Raw genomic sequence first — 15,720 nt, 5'->3', positions numbered from 1 at the left:
GAGACGCGGGGAGGCTGCAGAAAGCTGGCGTACTGAAGTCGGAAGAGCCCCACGGCACGCTAAGCAATAAAGCGTTTAGCGTCCAAGCTGAAGAAGCTCCTCCACTGGAAAGCCTCGGGAAGCTTGGCAGAAGCTTAAAGCATCCGCACCAGATTGCCCACCTCATCCAAATCGCAAACTTGTATCGTCAATAGGATGAATCTCAAATTATATGACAGCTGTTCATGATAAAAAGAGCGGCGGAACAAGTTGCTAGAGAGAGAACGAGGAGGCTTGGCCTGGCTATATGGTATTGTTGTCGGTAAGCGATGAAGGAACCTTGAACTGACCTGTGACAATCAACTCAAATCTAAGGATTTATAGTTGCGGGGGTCGGCGCCGCCGCTCACCTTCCCCATTTGGACCGCCTTATCAGCAACTCGGTGGTGGCGGCCCTTGAACGCTTTTGAGATAAATGCCCGAGAGGGATATTGACGGTTTGCTTGGCGGACTAAATCAGGGCCGAATCCAGGAACCAGCAGATCGAAGGGAGCGTGGGTGATGGAGAAACATCTGGCCAGAGTCTAGGCCCTACTGATGCACTGAGCCGTGGGCCCGGCACGTCGACCAATTGGGGATTATTCACATATCAAAACGATCGATCTTCAGGCCAACCATGCGCAACGCATCAGACCTTCTCCAAGCTCATGGGATGGGCTATCGACCTTAGTGTCACAGTCGCCACGCCTGTCGCGTCGAAGCCAGCAGGGGCCCTTGGGAAGCCAAGAGTGGACGCCTTTGGTCCTTCTAGAAACGGCATGAGCGATGAGCACATGTGGGAGGTCGAGGCGAGCAGGCGGCGGAAGGAAGACGGGCACCACACGCAGGCTTGATCCAATGGGCGAGGTGTCACAGACCCTATTTTGGCTCGTCAGCGGTGCATTCCCATGCACGTCGGCCTGCTACATGCAGGGAGGCAAGGCTCTCCCTGGGTTCTTGGGGAGATCTCGGATGCACGAGAATATCTCAACGTTGCGCCGTCTTACCGTTCGGGGAGCTGCACCGCTGGTTGGCAGTGCACCAAGCCAGTAACGGCCTCGGCCTCGACAACTTGGGAGCCAGCTATCTACGCCCCAGGTTCGAGATCCTACGAGATGGCACTTTGCCTTATCGCGGCCGTTCATCCTGAGTGGGGTTGTGTTTCCAAGCTCACGGTCTCGCCGTGTTACAGTTAGGACGGGAGTACCTTATATTCCCTCCCTTCGTCCCGACAATCCTCACGAGGCTCTCGGGCTTGTTCGACACATCGATTTGAGGCCTCTTGGTTCGTTTTACTGCTGGTGAAGCAATGATGGCCGCAGACCCCGAGAAGTTGCCGGTCAAGGAGGCCGTCGATATCGACAATGGCTCCCACGATGAGGAGGCCGGCATCAGCGGCGGAACGCTGAAGAAGGACCTCAAAAATCGCCATATGCAAATGATTGCCATTGGTACGTTCGACTTACCTTTCCAAGCAAGCTAGCCTCTGGTGACTCGGTAAGACTGACGAGTTTCGGCACACAGGCGGTGCCATTGGAGCTGGTCTCTTCGTCGGTTCCGGCGGCGCCCTGTCAAAGGGCGGGCCAGCATCTCTGGTAAGTTACGCGGGCTGCCGACGTTGAATGAAATGCGGCTGACCATTCTAGATCATCTGCTACACCATTGTGGGCATCATGTTGTTGTTCACCTGCCAGGCCATGGCCGAGCTCGCTGTCCTGTACCCTGTCAACGGCGCCTTTTACACTTACGTTGTCCGCTTCGTCGATCCCTCATGGTAGGTTATGCCAATTCTCCGTCTCTTTGATAGCCAGGCAAAGCTCACAGTTGCGGCACAGGGGTTTCGCCGTTGGCTGGGACTACGCCCTCTCTTGGTTGACCATCCTCCCCTTCGAGCTTATCGCGGCCTCTATCACAATCGAATACTGGCGGGAAGACATTAGCATGGGCGTCTGGGTGACCGTATTTCTGGTCGTCTTATGTGTAATCCAGATTTTTGGCGTGCGTGGATATGGCGAAGGTAAGCAAGAACCAATGGGCAAGCCCGAGATGCAGCATCAACCCGTCTGACCCCTTCTTAGTTGAGTTCGTCCTCAGCATGATCAAGATCGCGGCATGCCTTGGATTCATCATCCTGGGCATCGTCATCAACACTGGTGGCGTCGGCGACCGAGGCTATATTGGCGCCAGGTTCTGGCATGAACCCGGTGCCTTTAGGAACGGCTTCAACGGGTTTGCCAGCGTCTTCGTCATTGCCGCCTTTTCGTTTGGCGGTACCGAACTGGTCGGTCTCGCTGCGGCCGAGAGCGCGAACCCTCGCAAGGCCATCCCGACGGCATCGAAGCAGGTGTTTTGGCGCATCGCCTTCTTCTACATTGTCAACTTGTTCATTGTCGGCCTCATCCTCCCCTCCGACGACGACCGGCTGCTGAACTCATCGGGCGCCAATACGAAGGCATCTCCCTTCGTGCTGGCGATTCAGGATGCCGGCATCGCGGTGCTTCCGTCCATCATGAACGCCGTCGTCACCGTTGCTGTCATCAGCGTTGCCAATTCGTGCACCTTCGGCTCGACCCGCACCATGCAGGCCCTTGCGGAGCAAGGCATGGCTCCCAAGTTCCTGGCCTACATTGACAAGCATGGCCGCCCACTGTGGTGTGTGGTCATCCAGCTCGCGTTTGGCCTGCTCGGCTACCTTGGACTTGCCGCCGAGGGCAGAACCGTTTTCAACTGGCTCCTTGCTATCTCAGGTCTCTCCTATTTCTTCGTCTGGGGCTCCCTCTGCCTGACGCACATCCGGTTCCGCTACATCTGGAAGGCTCAGGGCTACACCCTCGACCAGATCCCGTACAAGCCCGGTCTGGGCGTTTGGGGCAGCTGGATCGGCCTCATTCTCAACCTCCTCTGTCTCATCGCCACTTTCTACAGCTCCCTCTACGTGAGTCTCGCCGTCAATCCTTGCTCCAATGGTTCACGCACTAACCCGTTCATGCAGCCGAGCCCCGATGCTACCCCTAACGCAGAGGATTTCTTCATGAGTTACCTTGCCGCGCCCATCGTCATCGCCCTCTACCTTGGCTGGAAGGCTTATTCTAGGGATTGGAGGCTGTGGATCCCTGCCGAGGAAGTCGACCTCGTGACTGGTCTGCGCATGCACATTCCGGGTGATGATGACGAGAAGCCGATGGAGAGGACGTGGAGGAACCTGCCCAAGCGTATCATCAAGGGGCTGGTTTAGGCACGGCATGTTCAGGTGGCAATAAACGACCTTGAGGTCTCGGATGCGTGAAGGGGAGGATATGGATTGCCCGTTTTGTCCGTCTCCGCGGCGACTAGCGGGCTCGAGTTGAAGCTCCAATATAGACAACCTACTGTTTGTGATGACTCAGGACCAGGTTGGCCTATCTTCGTTTGGAGGTGTGGCTTTAACGTCTCCGTGCCTCCGGTTGACCTATTTGACTTTCTGGGCCAGGCACTCTCTGGGAGAGCTTTTTAAAGGAGATTTGGCGCCAACCAGCCCCTGCAAGAAGCCGGGACGGCCACTTCTTCCGTCAGTAACCAAACGATACATGGTGCCCGAAAACACCAGACATAGCCAAGTCCGTGACGTGCTCGTTCGTTTAGATTTTGCAGCTGGCTTGGAAGGAGTTGATCGCGTGCGAGGACGATGGAGACTAAGCACGCATCCAGATCACCCTGGAATTAAATCTTACATTCGAGATGACAGCTGAGTTTTCGAGGGTCAACTTTGGTGCCTGAAGTTGACGTTGCTGAATGCTGTAGCTCCTCAGAAACGGCCCACAGACGCTGGAGTCCTAAGCCGTTGAAGGCTTGCCAAGCAGCGCTTCAGCGCGCGCCAGCTGGCCCCACCTGATCGGACGAAACGCAGGGTGTCAACTTCCTGTCGGTCTTTGGCCGGACATTCAAGTTTCAACCTCCCAAGTCGACCTCTGTGGTCGAAACCTGCTTGTCATCTCGGCGCATCCTCAAGATCAACTTGCTGTCATTCCCTCGGCCTACGACAATCGCGGCCATGAATCCTGTATTGTAGACGATTTTCCCACGACGACGCTCCCATGCCCTGAGGTCACCTTTCCGACTCCGCCCTGAGTACCTCTCATCTCCTCCCTTGCAACCCGCGACAACCGGCCCGAAACTCATTGCTGCCTCGATCCAATCCCCCGCTCATTCATTCTCCGAAACATAGCCACTTCTCTGAGTTTTAAAAACGAAGAATACACGCCAACTCATGGCTTCATATGGCCACGCGCCGCCTGCAGCGGTGCCTCGGCCCGCCAATTACGGGGTACCCTACGCCGCCCCCGCGCCTGTGGCTGTTTCTGGCGCGCCGGCCGGCACCTTCTCGCCCGGAACCAAAATCCAAGTCGGGAGTCATCGCGTCGTCATTCAGAAATACCTCTCAGAGGGCGGCTTCGCTCATGTCTACCTCGTGAAACTGTCGTCGCCGGTCAATGGGACGGACCAGGCCGTGTTGAAGCGAGTCGCTGTCCCGGACAAGGAGTCGCTGCGGGGGATGCGCACCGAGGTCGAGACCATGAAGAGACTCAAGGGCCACCGGGCCATTGTCACCTACATCGACTCGCACGCCTCGGAGCTGCGGGGCGGCGGCTACGAGGTCTTCCTGCTCATGGAGTTCTGCAACGGCGGCGGGCTTATTGACTTTATGAATACGCGCCTGCAGCACCGCCTGACCGAACCCGAAATTCTCAACATCTTTGCCGATGTCGCCGAGGGCGTCGCCTGCATGCACTACCTCCGTCCACCCCTCTTACACCGCGATCTCAAAGTCGAGAACGTCCTCATCACGGTTACCGGTTCCGCCAGGAAATTCAAGTTGTGCGACTTTGGCTCGGCAGCTCCCCCGCGCCCGGCGCCCACCACCACCGCCGAGTGCCGCGCGATGGATGAGGACGTGCAAAAACATACCACCATGCAGTACAGGAGTCCGGAGATGGTCGATGTGTACCGGAAGCAGCCCATTGACGAGAAGGCCGACATCTGGGCGCTCGGCGTCTTATTATACAAGCTGTGCTACTACACCACGCCTTTCGAGGACCAGGGACAGCTCGCCATCCTCAACGCAAGCTACAGATTTCCCAGTCATCCCGTCTTCTCCGACAGGCTGAAAGGGCTCATCGGTAAGCTCTTGAGGCAACTGTGTGTCACCGGGTGCTGATGAGGAGCAGCATGGATGTTGCGGGAGAACCCGCAGGTCAGACCCAATATTTATCAGGTGCTCCGGGAGGCTTGCTCCATGCAAGGCCGGGAGCCCCCCGTCAGAGACGTGAGTGGTGACAAACCTGTCTGTCCGCGACACATGACTTATGCTTGAGGTAGATTTACTCCGGAAATCCGCAGACGGACGCACAGCGGCGTGATCAGCCCTTGCCTGTACCTCAAGTCAAGTCTCCACCGATGGTTGGCGCTGTTTTCGCACCACAGGCGACCCAGCAACAGCCTGTGATTCCCGAGGTTGAGCGAATGCGGCGGGGGAGAGTGCCAATCCCTCACTCTTCACCCCAGCCGAATCGGCCTAGCCCGTCGCCGGGCAGGGTGACGAACGGTGACCCTTTTGCTGCGCTCGATGCCAGACCTGCCGTACAGGGCGGAGATGAACTGTCTTCCAGATTTCCCACCCTGGATCAGTTTTCGCTCCTCCACGACAAGGGCCAGAAGTTTGACTTTGACGACAGCCTGTCCAACTTCCAGCAACAACCCAAGGACCTGGCCCAGCGAGTTACTGAAATATTAGCGGACGAGGCCTTCCAGGTCAAGCCGTCTCCAGCTGCAGCCCCTGCTCAACCCAGTTCGAGACAGTCAATGGATGTCAGCCGAACCGCCCCAGCGGTTATGTCTCCTCCACTCCAAGCGACCACTGCCCCTCCGAAGCAGTCCGAAGTTAGCCGCGCATCCGTCATTATCTCGAGCACCCCTGAACTACAAGCTATCTCATCACAAGCATCACAACCGCCTCCAAAGCCTGTCATGGTGTCAACAGGGACGATGACATCTCCGGCTCTGGAGCAAGCTCCACCGCCCCAAATCCGTCGCTTTCCGTCCACTGAGCATCACCGGGCAGCAAGTGTTCCGCGGGTCCCCGTCACGGACCAAAATCACTCGCCGCCGGGCGACGGAACGCAGTCGTCGCGAGCAGAGTCTCGGACGCCCTCGTTCCCTAGCGGAGGTGTGCAACAAACGCATGTACGTTACCCCTCGTCATCAAGGCCGTCACTGGAAGGCGGGCGGCCGAGCCAGGAGCGGTTAGACCCAGGAAGGCCCAATTCGCGACTGGCTATGAGACCGAGGCCTGTCAGTACGCATTTGGAATCCAACCTCGACTTTTTGCGGGAACAGGAGTCGAGGTCCAAGTCTCCGGCGTTACCGTCTCCAAGGCACTCTATGGATAGGCTGGAGAGAAGTCTGCCCCCAAGCCCAGACGAAGACACCAACATCGAATCAAATGTTGACTTTCTCCGCTCGATGGAGGACTCGGACCCAAAAAGGAAGGATAAAGGTTCCAAGAGTCACATCAAACGAGGCAGCCTTTCATCTCTTGGTGCTGGCACCAAGAGCATCCTGGCCGGGAAGTTTGGCGACGCCTTCAAGCGCTTCGAAAGCAACTCGAGCGGCCAGTCCCAGCATCCACGCGCATCATCCCCCCTTAAAGACATGGATCGCCATGTTCTCACGCCCATTGCAGGCTCAGAAACCGTTGACGGCCGTAGCGACGACGGCCAAACCCGCGACTGGGAGGAAATGACGCCTGAAATGCGTCGCGAACAGGAGGCGCGAATGCTGGCGCAGGAAGAAGCCCGCGTGGCGGCGGCTCAGGCCGAGTATAAGCAGCGTGTGGGCCAGCGCGGCGGTGGCCCGCCCGTTCTCCCACCCAAGAGCATCGGAGGCGTCTCGCGGGTTGCATCGATTCAGAATAAGGTCCAGAGTCTTATTGACGAAAGCACGCGATCCTCGGCGAGCGTCTCGCGCACCGCGCAGGGGTATGGGCCTTACTCGGATGCGGCGAACGCGACGTCTGCTCTCAGGGCTACGGGTGCCGGCGGCGGTGACAGCAGGCCGTTTGTACCGAGGAAACCTGTCGGTACTAGCTCCAACCCGCAGACCACGGGCGCTCAGCAGCAACAGCAGCGACCGCCGACATCTTCGGGGTCATCAATGGAGCTCTTTGCCACGGGCCGAACCACCGCTTCTACTACCACTATTAGTACCACTACAGGAGGCGCCAGCCGCCCCATGGCCCCGCCGAAGCCGACACATCTCAACAAACCGCTCCCTGCCGCGGGCCAAGCGCCGTCCCCGACGAAGCAAAGCCCTCTCCTGCCGAACTCCGCTCATATTGCAAGAGGGGCTATCTCGTCGCCCAAGATCCGCGGCGATGCCGGCGGCTTACCGTCCACCTCTGTCTCTGCCGGGGCTAGTGGGATTGGGACTGAGGCGCTTCTGGCGGTGGACTTACCTAGGGAAGGGGGCGCGGCGCTGCTAAGCATGACGGCGGCGGATAAGGATGATTATATTAGTGATTTTCAGAAGCGGTTCCCTAGCTTGGGCGCTATTGAGATGGTCGAGAGGGATTTGAGCGCAGAGAATGGGGGTGAGGGTGGGAGGTCTGGCAGGTGAGCTTAGTTTGGCTAATGTGATGATGGCGCATGATGATGAGTGACGGAGGGGTGTCTAGAAAGGGTTTGCCTTGCCGAGGCGTACTGTACTGTTTTACTGCATGCGAGGCGACTTTGGATGCATTGTTATACAGTATACAAAGACATAGAAATGTGAGGCAATGTCCAGTTGGATTTACCTTCTGTCTCCCTCAAACGTGGATTTCTGATTAACGTGGGTGACTACTAATGGAGTTAAGGATGGCTGTAGGTTAGGGTTAGCGGTCCAGCAACGTAGGGAGCTGACTTCAGGTTGGAGTTTGGGTGGTTATGGAGTACAGATACAACATTCCATAGGTATTACCCCGCAGCTCCTGTATTGAGTTTCTTTCCGCTGCATTGTGTAGTCCTCCCACTCACGAAGGTCAGGTAGCTCTACATACCTCGACTATACACTGAGCTCCTTTCCCTCACTGTGTCCTCTTGGAACACACCAGGTCACATCACATACAATGTCGACCATATTGGCCCCCTACCCAGTTCGAGTCCACTCCTATCGCAGCAGCGGACAGCACCCGCGAACAGTGCAGTCTTACGAGCACCTCCCCCGCATCACCACCGCCACAGCCCAACCTAAAAATGCACTCGTCTTCATAGGCGGCCTGGGCGACGGGCCCCACACGATCCCCTATGTCCGGCACCTCGCTGAGCACCTTTACGCTAGGGAAACACCACCCGCCGCGGTTCGCTATGCCGTGTTTGAGACGCGCTTGTCGAGCGCGTTCACGGGGTTCGGCTACGCCTCGCTTGCGCAGGACGCGAGGGAGATTGCCGATATGGTGCGGTATTTGCGGATTGGGTTGGGGGTGCGGAGGGTCGTGCTCATGGGGCATAGCACGGGGTGTCAGGACTGTTTGGAGTATGGGAGTAAATTCTTGCGTAGTGTGAGGGATGCTAGTGGTGATGGCAGGGAAGAGACGGAGGGGACGGAGGGGGAGGAAGTGAGGGTGGATGGGTTTGTGCTGCAGGGCCCGGTGTCGGATCGCGAGGCTATAGGGATGGTGGAGGATAAGGGGGAGGTGGAGGGTGCGTTGCTGGTTGCCGAAGGGATGGTGAGGGAGGGAAGGGGAGAGGAGGTTATGCCGAGGGAGGTCATGCCCAAGGGATGGAGGGGGAGTCCTGTTACGGCGTATCGGTGGTGTTCGCTGGCGGCTGTTGGGTGAGTATGTCGTTCGAGGACGGGCAATTGACATGGGGGCGGGGCTTTGCTGATGATCTCGATGACAGCGGCGATGACGATTATTTCTCTTCGGATTTGCCCGACAAAAATTTGGTAGAAATCTGGGGCAGGTTAGAACAGCCAGTGCTGATTCTGCCGTCGGAGAAGGACGAGTGGGTGCCAGCCGGGGTGGACGTGATGGGGCTTGTCAACAAGTGGAAGAGCTTCTGCAAGCCGGGTATCGCCAGCGAGCTCAGTGGGCTTATTCCGGGCGCAAACCACGGAGTGGACAACGAGACCGGGCAGCAGTGGCTCGCAGATCGCGTTGCACAGTTCTTGGTTGAGATTGACAAGCAACTCTAAGGTATCCGTACCCTAGAGAGCCTAGCTAGGTATTGTACCTGCCAGGCCTCGGGCTTCGGGGAACCTACAACGTCTGAGCCGTAATATCATACGACTGATGAAAGGCCGTTAACTCACAATCAGAGCCGAGTGGGTCCCCGCGCCACATGCCCCTCGGCGATTGCGATGGTGGGGTTATCGGCGGGCTCAATGTTCGGCGACTGGACTCTTTTGCCGCATGACAAACAATGGAGACGGACTCTTTGGGGGACAACGTAAATATATTGCCTGGCGTCGTGCATCAAACTACTTGGATTCAGGCTCTTCAGATCTACCCGCCAGCTCCATCACAGACTACCAATTGTCCAGCCACCAACCAAGCTGCTTTCACCAGGCTCGACAAACTCCAAGCCGTCAGTCAGTCACCATGTGCATGAGTGCGACTTGCTCAACCTGCAGTAAGCTGCTCGTTCGCCACAATGAATCTGAGTCCCATCTACACTATTGACACTCGATAGATAAGCAGACCTGGCGCGGGTGTGGCAGCCACGTGGCCTCCGTCTTCGCCAACATACCCGAGGACAAGTGGTGCACTTGTGAGCCAAAGGTCGAGAAAGACGGCAAGCAGTACCCGCCGCAGGCTCAGTCGGGTTTCGGCGGCTCGTTTCTGAGAACCATGATGGGTGGAAAGTAGGAGTAGGCAGGGCGACAATGACAGCTGACCATGGCGCTTGTATATCTTATTCCAGACAGAGCTGAGGTAAATTCGCAATCAAACCATACCTACCAAGGTACCTTAGTTCAGTTGCCTAATTCCCCACTTATCGCAAAGAATCGCCGATCCCGGCTACGGCGGCAACCCTTTGCATGTCCGGGATCCGGCATTTGATACCGGAGGTTACGGGCCTGTGCACGCCGGCTACCCCTCTGAAATCGCCCCGATTAGAGTCATTCGAGAGTCACTAGACTGTCCTGTCCCAGAGATATTCAAGAATTCGTCGACATCACTCGGCCATGTCAAGGCGAGCAAGGTAGAGGAAACACCAATTACCAACATCATGCTCTCGCCACTGCTCATCATCCTCTCCATTGTCGCCTTCGTCGTCCACACGCTTCGGCATGCTCTAAGCTCGCCACTCAACAAGATTCCAGGCCCGTGGTACGCCAAGTTCACCTCGCTGGTCCTGAAGTGGAACGAGTTCAGGGCCAACAGAACCCAATACATTCATGACTTGCACCTGAATTATGGGCCTTCTGTCCGCATCGCCCCACGCGAGGTTGCCTTCGCCTCAGCCGCAGCCGTTAAGGAGATCTATTGCTCTGGCGGCAGTGGTTACGATAAAACCGAGTTTTATGACATGTTTAGGGTATACGGGAGGCGGTACGTACAAGTGCCTCATCTTGAACAAGGTTTCCGAAGGGAGCAGGTTATGCTGATGAGTCCTGACTAGGACCATGTTTACTACCTTAAACAAGGACGACGTGAGCCCCTACTCACTTGGAGTGTCCTACGTGATATCCATACCTGACACTGGCTTCCAGCACGCAAAAAGGAAGCGCATCATTGCGGACCGTTACGCCAACACCAACATTGTCCGGTCGCCGTCCCTCGACGGCATTGCTGAGGGGGCATCCAACTTTGTCAAAAGATGCTTTCAATCCATAGGCGGAAGTCTTGATCTTTATGTACGTGCTACCTCGTGGCATGGTTTGCTTGACGAGGCTGACAGACAGCGCTCAGATTTGTAAGTGGCCGAGTTCGACCAGCGAACATAGATATCTGCCTTCCTTCCATCCGAAGCCAGCATTCTACACATGTCCCCGCCAGTGCTTTACATATTTTGTTTTTCACATTCACACTAGCACCACCTCCTCCCAGTGAGCCAACACCGAGTTGGCTCAGCGGTATCGGGAGGAGCTCTGGTTGGAACTCAGCAACCGAGATGGTGTTGGTTCGACTCCCCTCTAGAGAAGTAATATTCCCATTGGGAGTATTCATAGCCGACTACCTCTATTCGACCGGCGCGGGAATAGGGCTAGTCGGTGAGCTTTTCTTTTCCTGGCCATTTGATGACCACTCATTTAGGTTGTTTACCAGTTGCTTCAGTGAAATCACTAGTTCAGTGTCTTAACCTTAACACAGGTCTTCACTCTTATGCGTTTGACTGCGTCACCCATCATCTATTCCATCCTCATGGCGCCGACTCGCTGCTGAGCAGCAAGGACGAGGAGATCATGCGCGAAGTGACGTTTGACGATAGCTTACAGAGTGAGTTGTCTTGGGACTCAGCCTAATTCTGTCACTAACAGGTGCCAGACCGGCTCTTCCAACACTACTGGCCCACCGCACACAAGATCTTAGGCAGGATTTTGTACATGTTCGCAAAGCCACGTGAAACACCGTTGGCAGACAAGTTCGTCTTGGACACATGTGCCCAGACCGACACTACGCCCTTCACGCTCCTCAACCGCCTTCAGAACCCCAGTTATAATCTCGATCATACTGACGTCGCCGCTGAATGCCTCGACCACATGGCTGCTGGCATTGACACAACCGGTGACGCTCTTTGCTTCCTGATGTGGGAGCTCTCCCAACCATCGTCACTCCACTACCAAAGGAAACTCCAGGAAGAGCTCCTCGCGAACCCAGGAGCCAGTTTCGACAAGCTGCCCTACCTCGATGCAGTAGTCATGGAAGGCTTGCGGTGTTTCCCAGCCATTCCCATGTCTCTCCCGCGCTACGTTCCTTGCGGGGGCCGCACCGTCGACGTTTTCTTCTTGCCCGCAGGGACCATCGTGAGCTGCCAGGCGTATTCGGTGCATCGAATCGACCGGAGCGTGTTCCCGAATCCGGACGCCTTCAATCCGGACCGGTGGCTGGAAGAGAAGGGTGATCCCGAGAGGAAAAGGCTGTTCTTTGCCTTTGCCAACGGGGGCAGGGGATGCGTTGGGAAACAGTACGTTGCCTACCTACCTTACATTGCCATGTGACAGAGGAGGTATGATTGCTGACATGGACGCGGCTAGCCTGGCTCTCGCCGAGATGAAGATGCTGCTCCAGGCTGTGTACTCCCGGTTTACCACCCTCCCCGATGCTGCCATGGCGCCCGAGGAACTGGGAATGTCGGACCAGCTGATCTCGTCGCGCCCGGCAGGGCAAAGGTGCTTGCTGCAATTCATTCCCCTGGACGCGGTCACCGGCGAGTAGGTTGAGCCGACAAATCCCAGCCATTCATCCGACGCCAGCAAACAGACAGGCGCGCCGCGAAGGACCCTGCCTGGTGTAACCAGGCCACGCCTGGGGACGGAAACCGGCAAACGTGGCACGCCCGAACAAACCCATCCCACCATATCCGTGATACAGAGGCTCAAGCATATGAGTGCTGTTGGTTGTATCCGTAGGGCGAAAAGGACGAATCACACAGGATACCTACCACTTTGGTTTTGGAAACAGCCAAACCTGGTTCAAACTACCTGTCGTGTACAGATATGGGGATATCAGCCGGGCGTTGGGATGTATGGTCAGGGGTGGGCAAGAGTGGGTGGCACATCGCGCAAGGTCTGGGCCACGAGCCGTAAAAGCTTTGCTGAAACAGATATTGTGAATGTCAAGCATTGTCTTCCCTACCGCGTTCCCACGTAACAACAAACCGCTCTCAGTCAAAACCGAAAGGAAACTGCCCACCACGGTGGCCAAACGGGGAAAAATTACACAGTGTGTATGAAGTACCTTAGGAGAGAAAGACCAGAAATTCACAATCACACTCGAGTCATACACGTGTAAAAATGGCGACCGCTGCGGGGCCAAATCCGTGTCAGACGTACCGTGTACATCCAGCGGGGCGTGCGGGGGCAACACGCACTGGAAACCTTAGCGCCGTTGCTTTAGCACCACCAATCCCGTGCTCTGGCTTGATCTCCACCAAATTTCCACCTCTGTTCTGGTTGAGGATTTCTCAGCTCATTCACTTCTGCAACGTGAAAACTCTTGACAAGCCATCTCCACACTCCATTTTAAAAGCAATCCATCCCCCGTCTCATCGTCTCTCGGCCCTTTCAAAGCAACCCTCCGAATCTCAACTACATTCGCATTCCTGCAATCCTCGCTGCATCGTCCATCACTGGACAAACAATCATCTACCGCCAGTTCCGCCCCTTGGGTTCCTCCACAGCACTCGAAATTCCGAGCATTCGAAGACGCCAATCATTTCGCGCATCTGACCGGCCGTCAACGCAGCAAGTTACTCTTCGTCTGCCATCGACCCGGCTCCGCCGCAAGTAGACCAGCTCCCAGGCTCAGTACGCAGCAAAGCGTTGTTTATGTATCAGCACGAAGAGGACACCGTCTTCCGACACACTCCCCCCCTCGAGCTGCGTCCGTTTCGCATAGCGCGGAAACCTTGTAGTCCCAACATCTCTGACGGTTGAAAAACTTCGAGTCGTCGTCTTTCAGCGTTAATGCATGCCAACGACTATCACCACGCCTACCCTATGTCAACTCCGCCCCCCGCATCCTACTGACGCCCAGCCTCGCTTCGCCCTTCCGACACTCGCCAACAGTCTGCTCTGCTAGAGTCCCACAGACGTCCGCCACGCCTCAGAACACCAGATTCCGAGATTTCGTCCACTCGATACAATCAGCTTCCACCAATCGTCAACAGTCAATACCGCAGCAATGGCTTCCCTCGTCAACGTCCGCCGCGATGTCAGCGACCCCTTCTATCGCTACAAGATGGAGCGCCTCCAGACCAAGATTGAAGGCAAGGGTAACGGCATCAAGACCGTTGTTACCAACTTGAGCAGCGTCGCTCAGTCCCTGGCTCGCCCGGGCAGCTATCTGATCAAGTACTTCGGCTTTGAGCTCGGCGCTCAGACCAACCTGGACCCCGCCGATGACCGCTGGATCATCAACGGCGCCCACGAGGCCCAAAAGCTCCAGGAGCTCCTTGACGGATTCATCTCCAAGTTTGTCCTCTGCAAAAAGTGCAAGAATCCCGAAACCGACGTCCAGATCAAGGACGGTCGCATCACGCTCGACTGCAAGGCTTGTGGCCAGCGCACTGAGGTCGACCTTCGCCTGAAGCTCAGCGGTTTCATGCTCAAGAACGTGCCCAAGAAGACCAAGAAGGACAAGGCCGAGCGTCGTGCTGAGCGTGCCCGCAAGGCCAAGCAGAACGGCAAGTCCGACGGCGACCAGGGCTCTGGGGGCGATGACAACTCCGACCAGGCCTCGCCCACCGCCGAGGACAAGGGCGCGGAGAGCGACGACGACGCTCTGACCCGTAAGATCAAGGCCGAAGCAGAGGTTCTCGCGAACAAGAAGGTCGAAGTCAAGGACGACGATTGGGCTGTGGACATGAGCGAGGAGGCCGTCAGAGCCCGCCAGCAGCAACTACCTGGCGAGTTCAAGGCGAAGCTCGTTCTGAATGGCGACGACGAGGATGAAGAGGGCGAGGGCGGTGGAAACACAGTTTACGACCAGCTGGGCACCTGGATCCAGGAGCAGGCAGAGGCGAAGGACGGCATCAACAATGTCGACAGCATTGACATTTATGTCAAGGCGAAGGAGCTGGGCATCGAATCCAAGCATCGCACTGTTCTGGTCTTGGTGCAGACCATTTTTGACCAGAACATCTGCGCCCAGATCCCCAAGCGTGCCTCTATGTTGAAGCAGGTATGTCCACCAAGCATCATTTCCTCGATAAACCCGCATGATATGCTAACTCTTGTCTAGATCATCACGAGTGAACGTCACGAGAAGGCCCTCCTGGGCGGCACTGAGCGACTCATTGGCCACCTGAGTGGTGGGCACCCGGACATGATCGACAAGGTTGTTAAGATCCTGCAGCTCTACTACCACCACGACCTCGTCTCCGAGGAGGTTGTGACCAAGTGGGGCTCCAAGGCTTCCAAGAAGTACGTCGACCTGTCCACTTCCAAGAAGGTCCGCAAGGCTGCCGAGCCCTTCATCAAGTGGCTCCAAGAGGCCGAGGAGGAGTCGGACGAGGACGACGAGTAGTGAGCTTTGGGTTGCACTTGCATGCCGTCTTGGTTGGGGTTGGATGGCAGCCTTTGCTTCCAGATTGCTATTTCATGCATTGTTGTCGCTTTGTCTCTTTCGGAGGAAAAGGCATGAACTACACGCTCCTGTCCGTGGCTTAATACTTGAGCCCGCTGTTTCCGGCAGTAGTTCAGGTCTTGTGCTCCGGCCCCTTGCATGGATGGTCTACAGAAAGTGTTTGTTGGTCTGCATGTTAGCTTGCTTTTCTTCGGCCGATTTTGTCTGAGCAACACCACTCATTCATTAGTCGGACATTCTGTCCCTCCACTGTTGCGTGATGAGGACATCTTTCAGGCATGTTTGCCCTTGCGTTTCAATGATGAGCAGTTGAACCGAAGTATTGATATGTGTTCATGTTTGTACAGCTTCCGACTTATGCATCAGATCATCCCCTCCAGCAGCCCCTGAAACCATTATACATTCCCTCCATTGCCGTCCCATCCATGACGATT

General features: G+C 56.3%; 6 protein-coding genes across 6 annotated transcripts; all 6 read left to right on the top strand.

Annotated features, from left to right (window-relative positions):
* Window positions 1-1,199: 1,199 nt before the first annotated feature.
* Window positions 1,200-3,471, top strand: N657DRAFT_409285 (amino acid permease). Its single transcript, XM_062787239.1, has 6 exons — window positions 1,200-1,469; window positions 1,543-1,613; window positions 1,665-1,792; window positions 1,854-2,035; window positions 2,097-2,953; window positions 3,011-3,471. The coding sequence occupies exons 1-6, from the start codon at window positions 1,328-1,330 to the stop codon at window positions 3,251-3,253; spliced, it is 1,623 nt and encodes a 540-aa protein (XP_062647231.1). The 5' UTR covers window positions 1,200-1,327; the 3' UTR covers window positions 3,254-3,471.
* Window positions 3,472-3,963: 492 nt separating this feature from the next.
* N657DRAFT_595877 (uncharacterized protein) lies at window positions 3,964-7,827 on the top strand. The gene is made up of 3 exons (XM_062789989.1): window positions 3,964-5,174; window positions 5,223-5,320; window positions 5,374-7,827. Exons 1-3 carry the CDS (start codon window positions 4,265-4,267, stop codon window positions 7,666-7,668), a joined length of 3,303 nt encoding a protein of 1,100 aa, XP_062647230.1. The 5' UTR covers window positions 3,964-4,264; the 3' UTR covers window positions 7,669-7,827.
* Window positions 7,828-8,158: 331 nt separating this feature from the next.
* N657DRAFT_655884 (DUF1749-domain-containing protein) lies at window positions 8,159-9,228 on the top strand (the record flags this gene model as incomplete). Its single annotated transcript, XM_062794639.1, has 3 exons — window positions 8,159-8,590; window positions 8,624-8,865; window positions 8,934-9,228. 3 exons carry the CDS (start codon window positions 8,159-8,161, stop codon window positions 9,226-9,228), a joined length of 969 nt encoding a protein of 322 aa, XP_062647229.1.
* Window positions 9,229-9,337: 109 nt separating this feature from the next.
* On the top strand, window positions 9,338-10,152 carry N657DRAFT_409267 (uncharacterized protein). Its single transcript, XM_062787238.1, has 3 exons — window positions 9,338-9,665; window positions 9,726-9,967; window positions 10,040-10,152. Exons 1-2 carry the CDS (start codon window positions 9,446-9,448, stop codon window positions 9,899-9,901), a joined length of 396 nt encoding a protein of 131 aa, XP_062647228.1. The 5' UTR covers window positions 9,338-9,445; the 3' UTR covers window positions 9,902-9,967; window positions 10,040-10,152.
* Window positions 9,917-12,811, top strand: N657DRAFT_645000 (cytochrome P450). The gene is made up of 7 exons (XM_062792860.1): window positions 9,917-9,967; window positions 10,040-10,588; window positions 10,659-10,689; window positions 10,750-10,897; window positions 11,351-11,476; window positions 11,525-12,164; window positions 12,235-12,811. Exons 2-7 carry the CDS (start codon window positions 10,266-10,268, stop codon window positions 12,413-12,415), a joined length of 1,449 nt encoding a protein of 482 aa, XP_062647227.1. The 5' UTR covers window positions 9,917-9,967; window positions 10,040-10,265; the 3' UTR covers window positions 12,416-12,811.
* A 1,071-nt stretch (window positions 12,812-13,882) lies between these two features.
* Window positions 13,883-15,226, top strand: N657DRAFT_680656 (uncharacterized protein; the record flags this gene model as incomplete). The annotated part of the gene is made up of 2 exons (XM_062796311.1): window positions 13,883-14,881; window positions 14,942-15,226. The coding sequence occupies 2 exons, from the start codon at window positions 13,883-13,885 to the stop codon at window positions 15,224-15,226; spliced, it is 1,284 nt and encodes a 427-aa protein (XP_062647226.1).
* Window positions 15,227-15,720: the final 494 nt, after the last annotated feature.

The sequence above is a fragment of the Parathielavia appendiculata genome (genome assembly GCF_033297405.1).
Source record: "Parathielavia appendiculata strain CBS 731.68 unplaced genomic scaffold N657scaffold_6, whole genome shotgun sequence".
Taxonomy (NCBI): domain Eukaryota; kingdom Fungi; phylum Ascomycota; class Sordariomycetes; order Sordariales; family Chaetomiaceae; genus Parathielavia; species Parathielavia appendiculata.
Note: the sequence above shows the minus strand (reverse complement) of the source record. Positions and strands in the feature narration are given on the sequence as shown.

What these genes read in the sequence shown, in the direction of transcription:
- N657DRAFT_409285 (XM_062787239.1), top strand. Translation starts at nt 1,328, where the DNA reads ATGATGGCCGCAGACCCCGAGAAGTTGCCGGTCAAGGAGGCCGTCGAT. An exon ending in AGGGCGGGCCAGCATCTCTG is followed by an intron (nt 1,614 to 1,664) that starts GTAAGTTACGCG and finishes TGACCATTCTAG; the next exon opens with ATCATCTGCTACACCATTGT. An exon ending in CGCTTCGTCGATCCCTCATG is followed by an intron (nt 1,793 to 1,853) that starts GTAGGTTATGCC and finishes GTTGCGGCACAG; the next exon opens with GGGTTTCGCCGTTGGCTGGG.
- N657DRAFT_595877 (XM_062789989.1), top strand. Translation starts at nt 4,265, where the DNA reads ATGGCTTCATATGGCCACGCGCCGCCTGCAGCGGTGCCTCGGCCCGCC. An exon ending in CAGGCTGAAAGGGCTCATCG is followed by an intron (nt 5,175 to 5,222) that starts GTAAGCTCTTGA and finishes GATGAGGAGCAG; the next exon opens with CATGGATGTTGCGGGAGAAC. An exon ending in GGGAGCCCCCCGTCAGAGAC is followed by an intron (nt 5,321 to 5,373) that starts GTGAGTGGTGAC and finishes TGCTTGAGGTAG; the next exon opens with ATTTACTCCGGAAATCCGCA.
- N657DRAFT_409267 (XM_062787238.1), top strand. Translation starts at nt 9,446, where the DNA reads ATGACAAACAATGGAGACGGACTCTTTGGGGGACAACGTAAATATATT. An exon ending in TGCGACTTGCTCAACCTGCA is followed by an intron (nt 9,666 to 9,725) that starts GTAAGCTGCTCG and finishes GACACTCGATAG; the next exon opens with ATAAGCAGACCTGGCGCGGG.
- N657DRAFT_645000 (XM_062792860.1), top strand. Translation starts at nt 10,266, where the DNA reads ATGCTCTCGCCACTGCTCATCATCCTCTCCATTGTCGCCTTCGTCGTC. An exon ending in CTACCTTAAACAAGGACGAC is followed by an intron (nt 10,690 to 10,749) that starts GTGAGCCCCTAC and finishes ACTGGCTTCCAG; the next exon opens with CACGCAAAAAGGAAGCGCAT. An exon ending in AGGGGATGCGTTGGGAAACA is followed by an intron (nt 12,165 to 12,234) that starts GTACGTTGCCTA and finishes GGACGCGGCTAG; the next exon opens with CCTGGCTCTCGCCGAGATGA.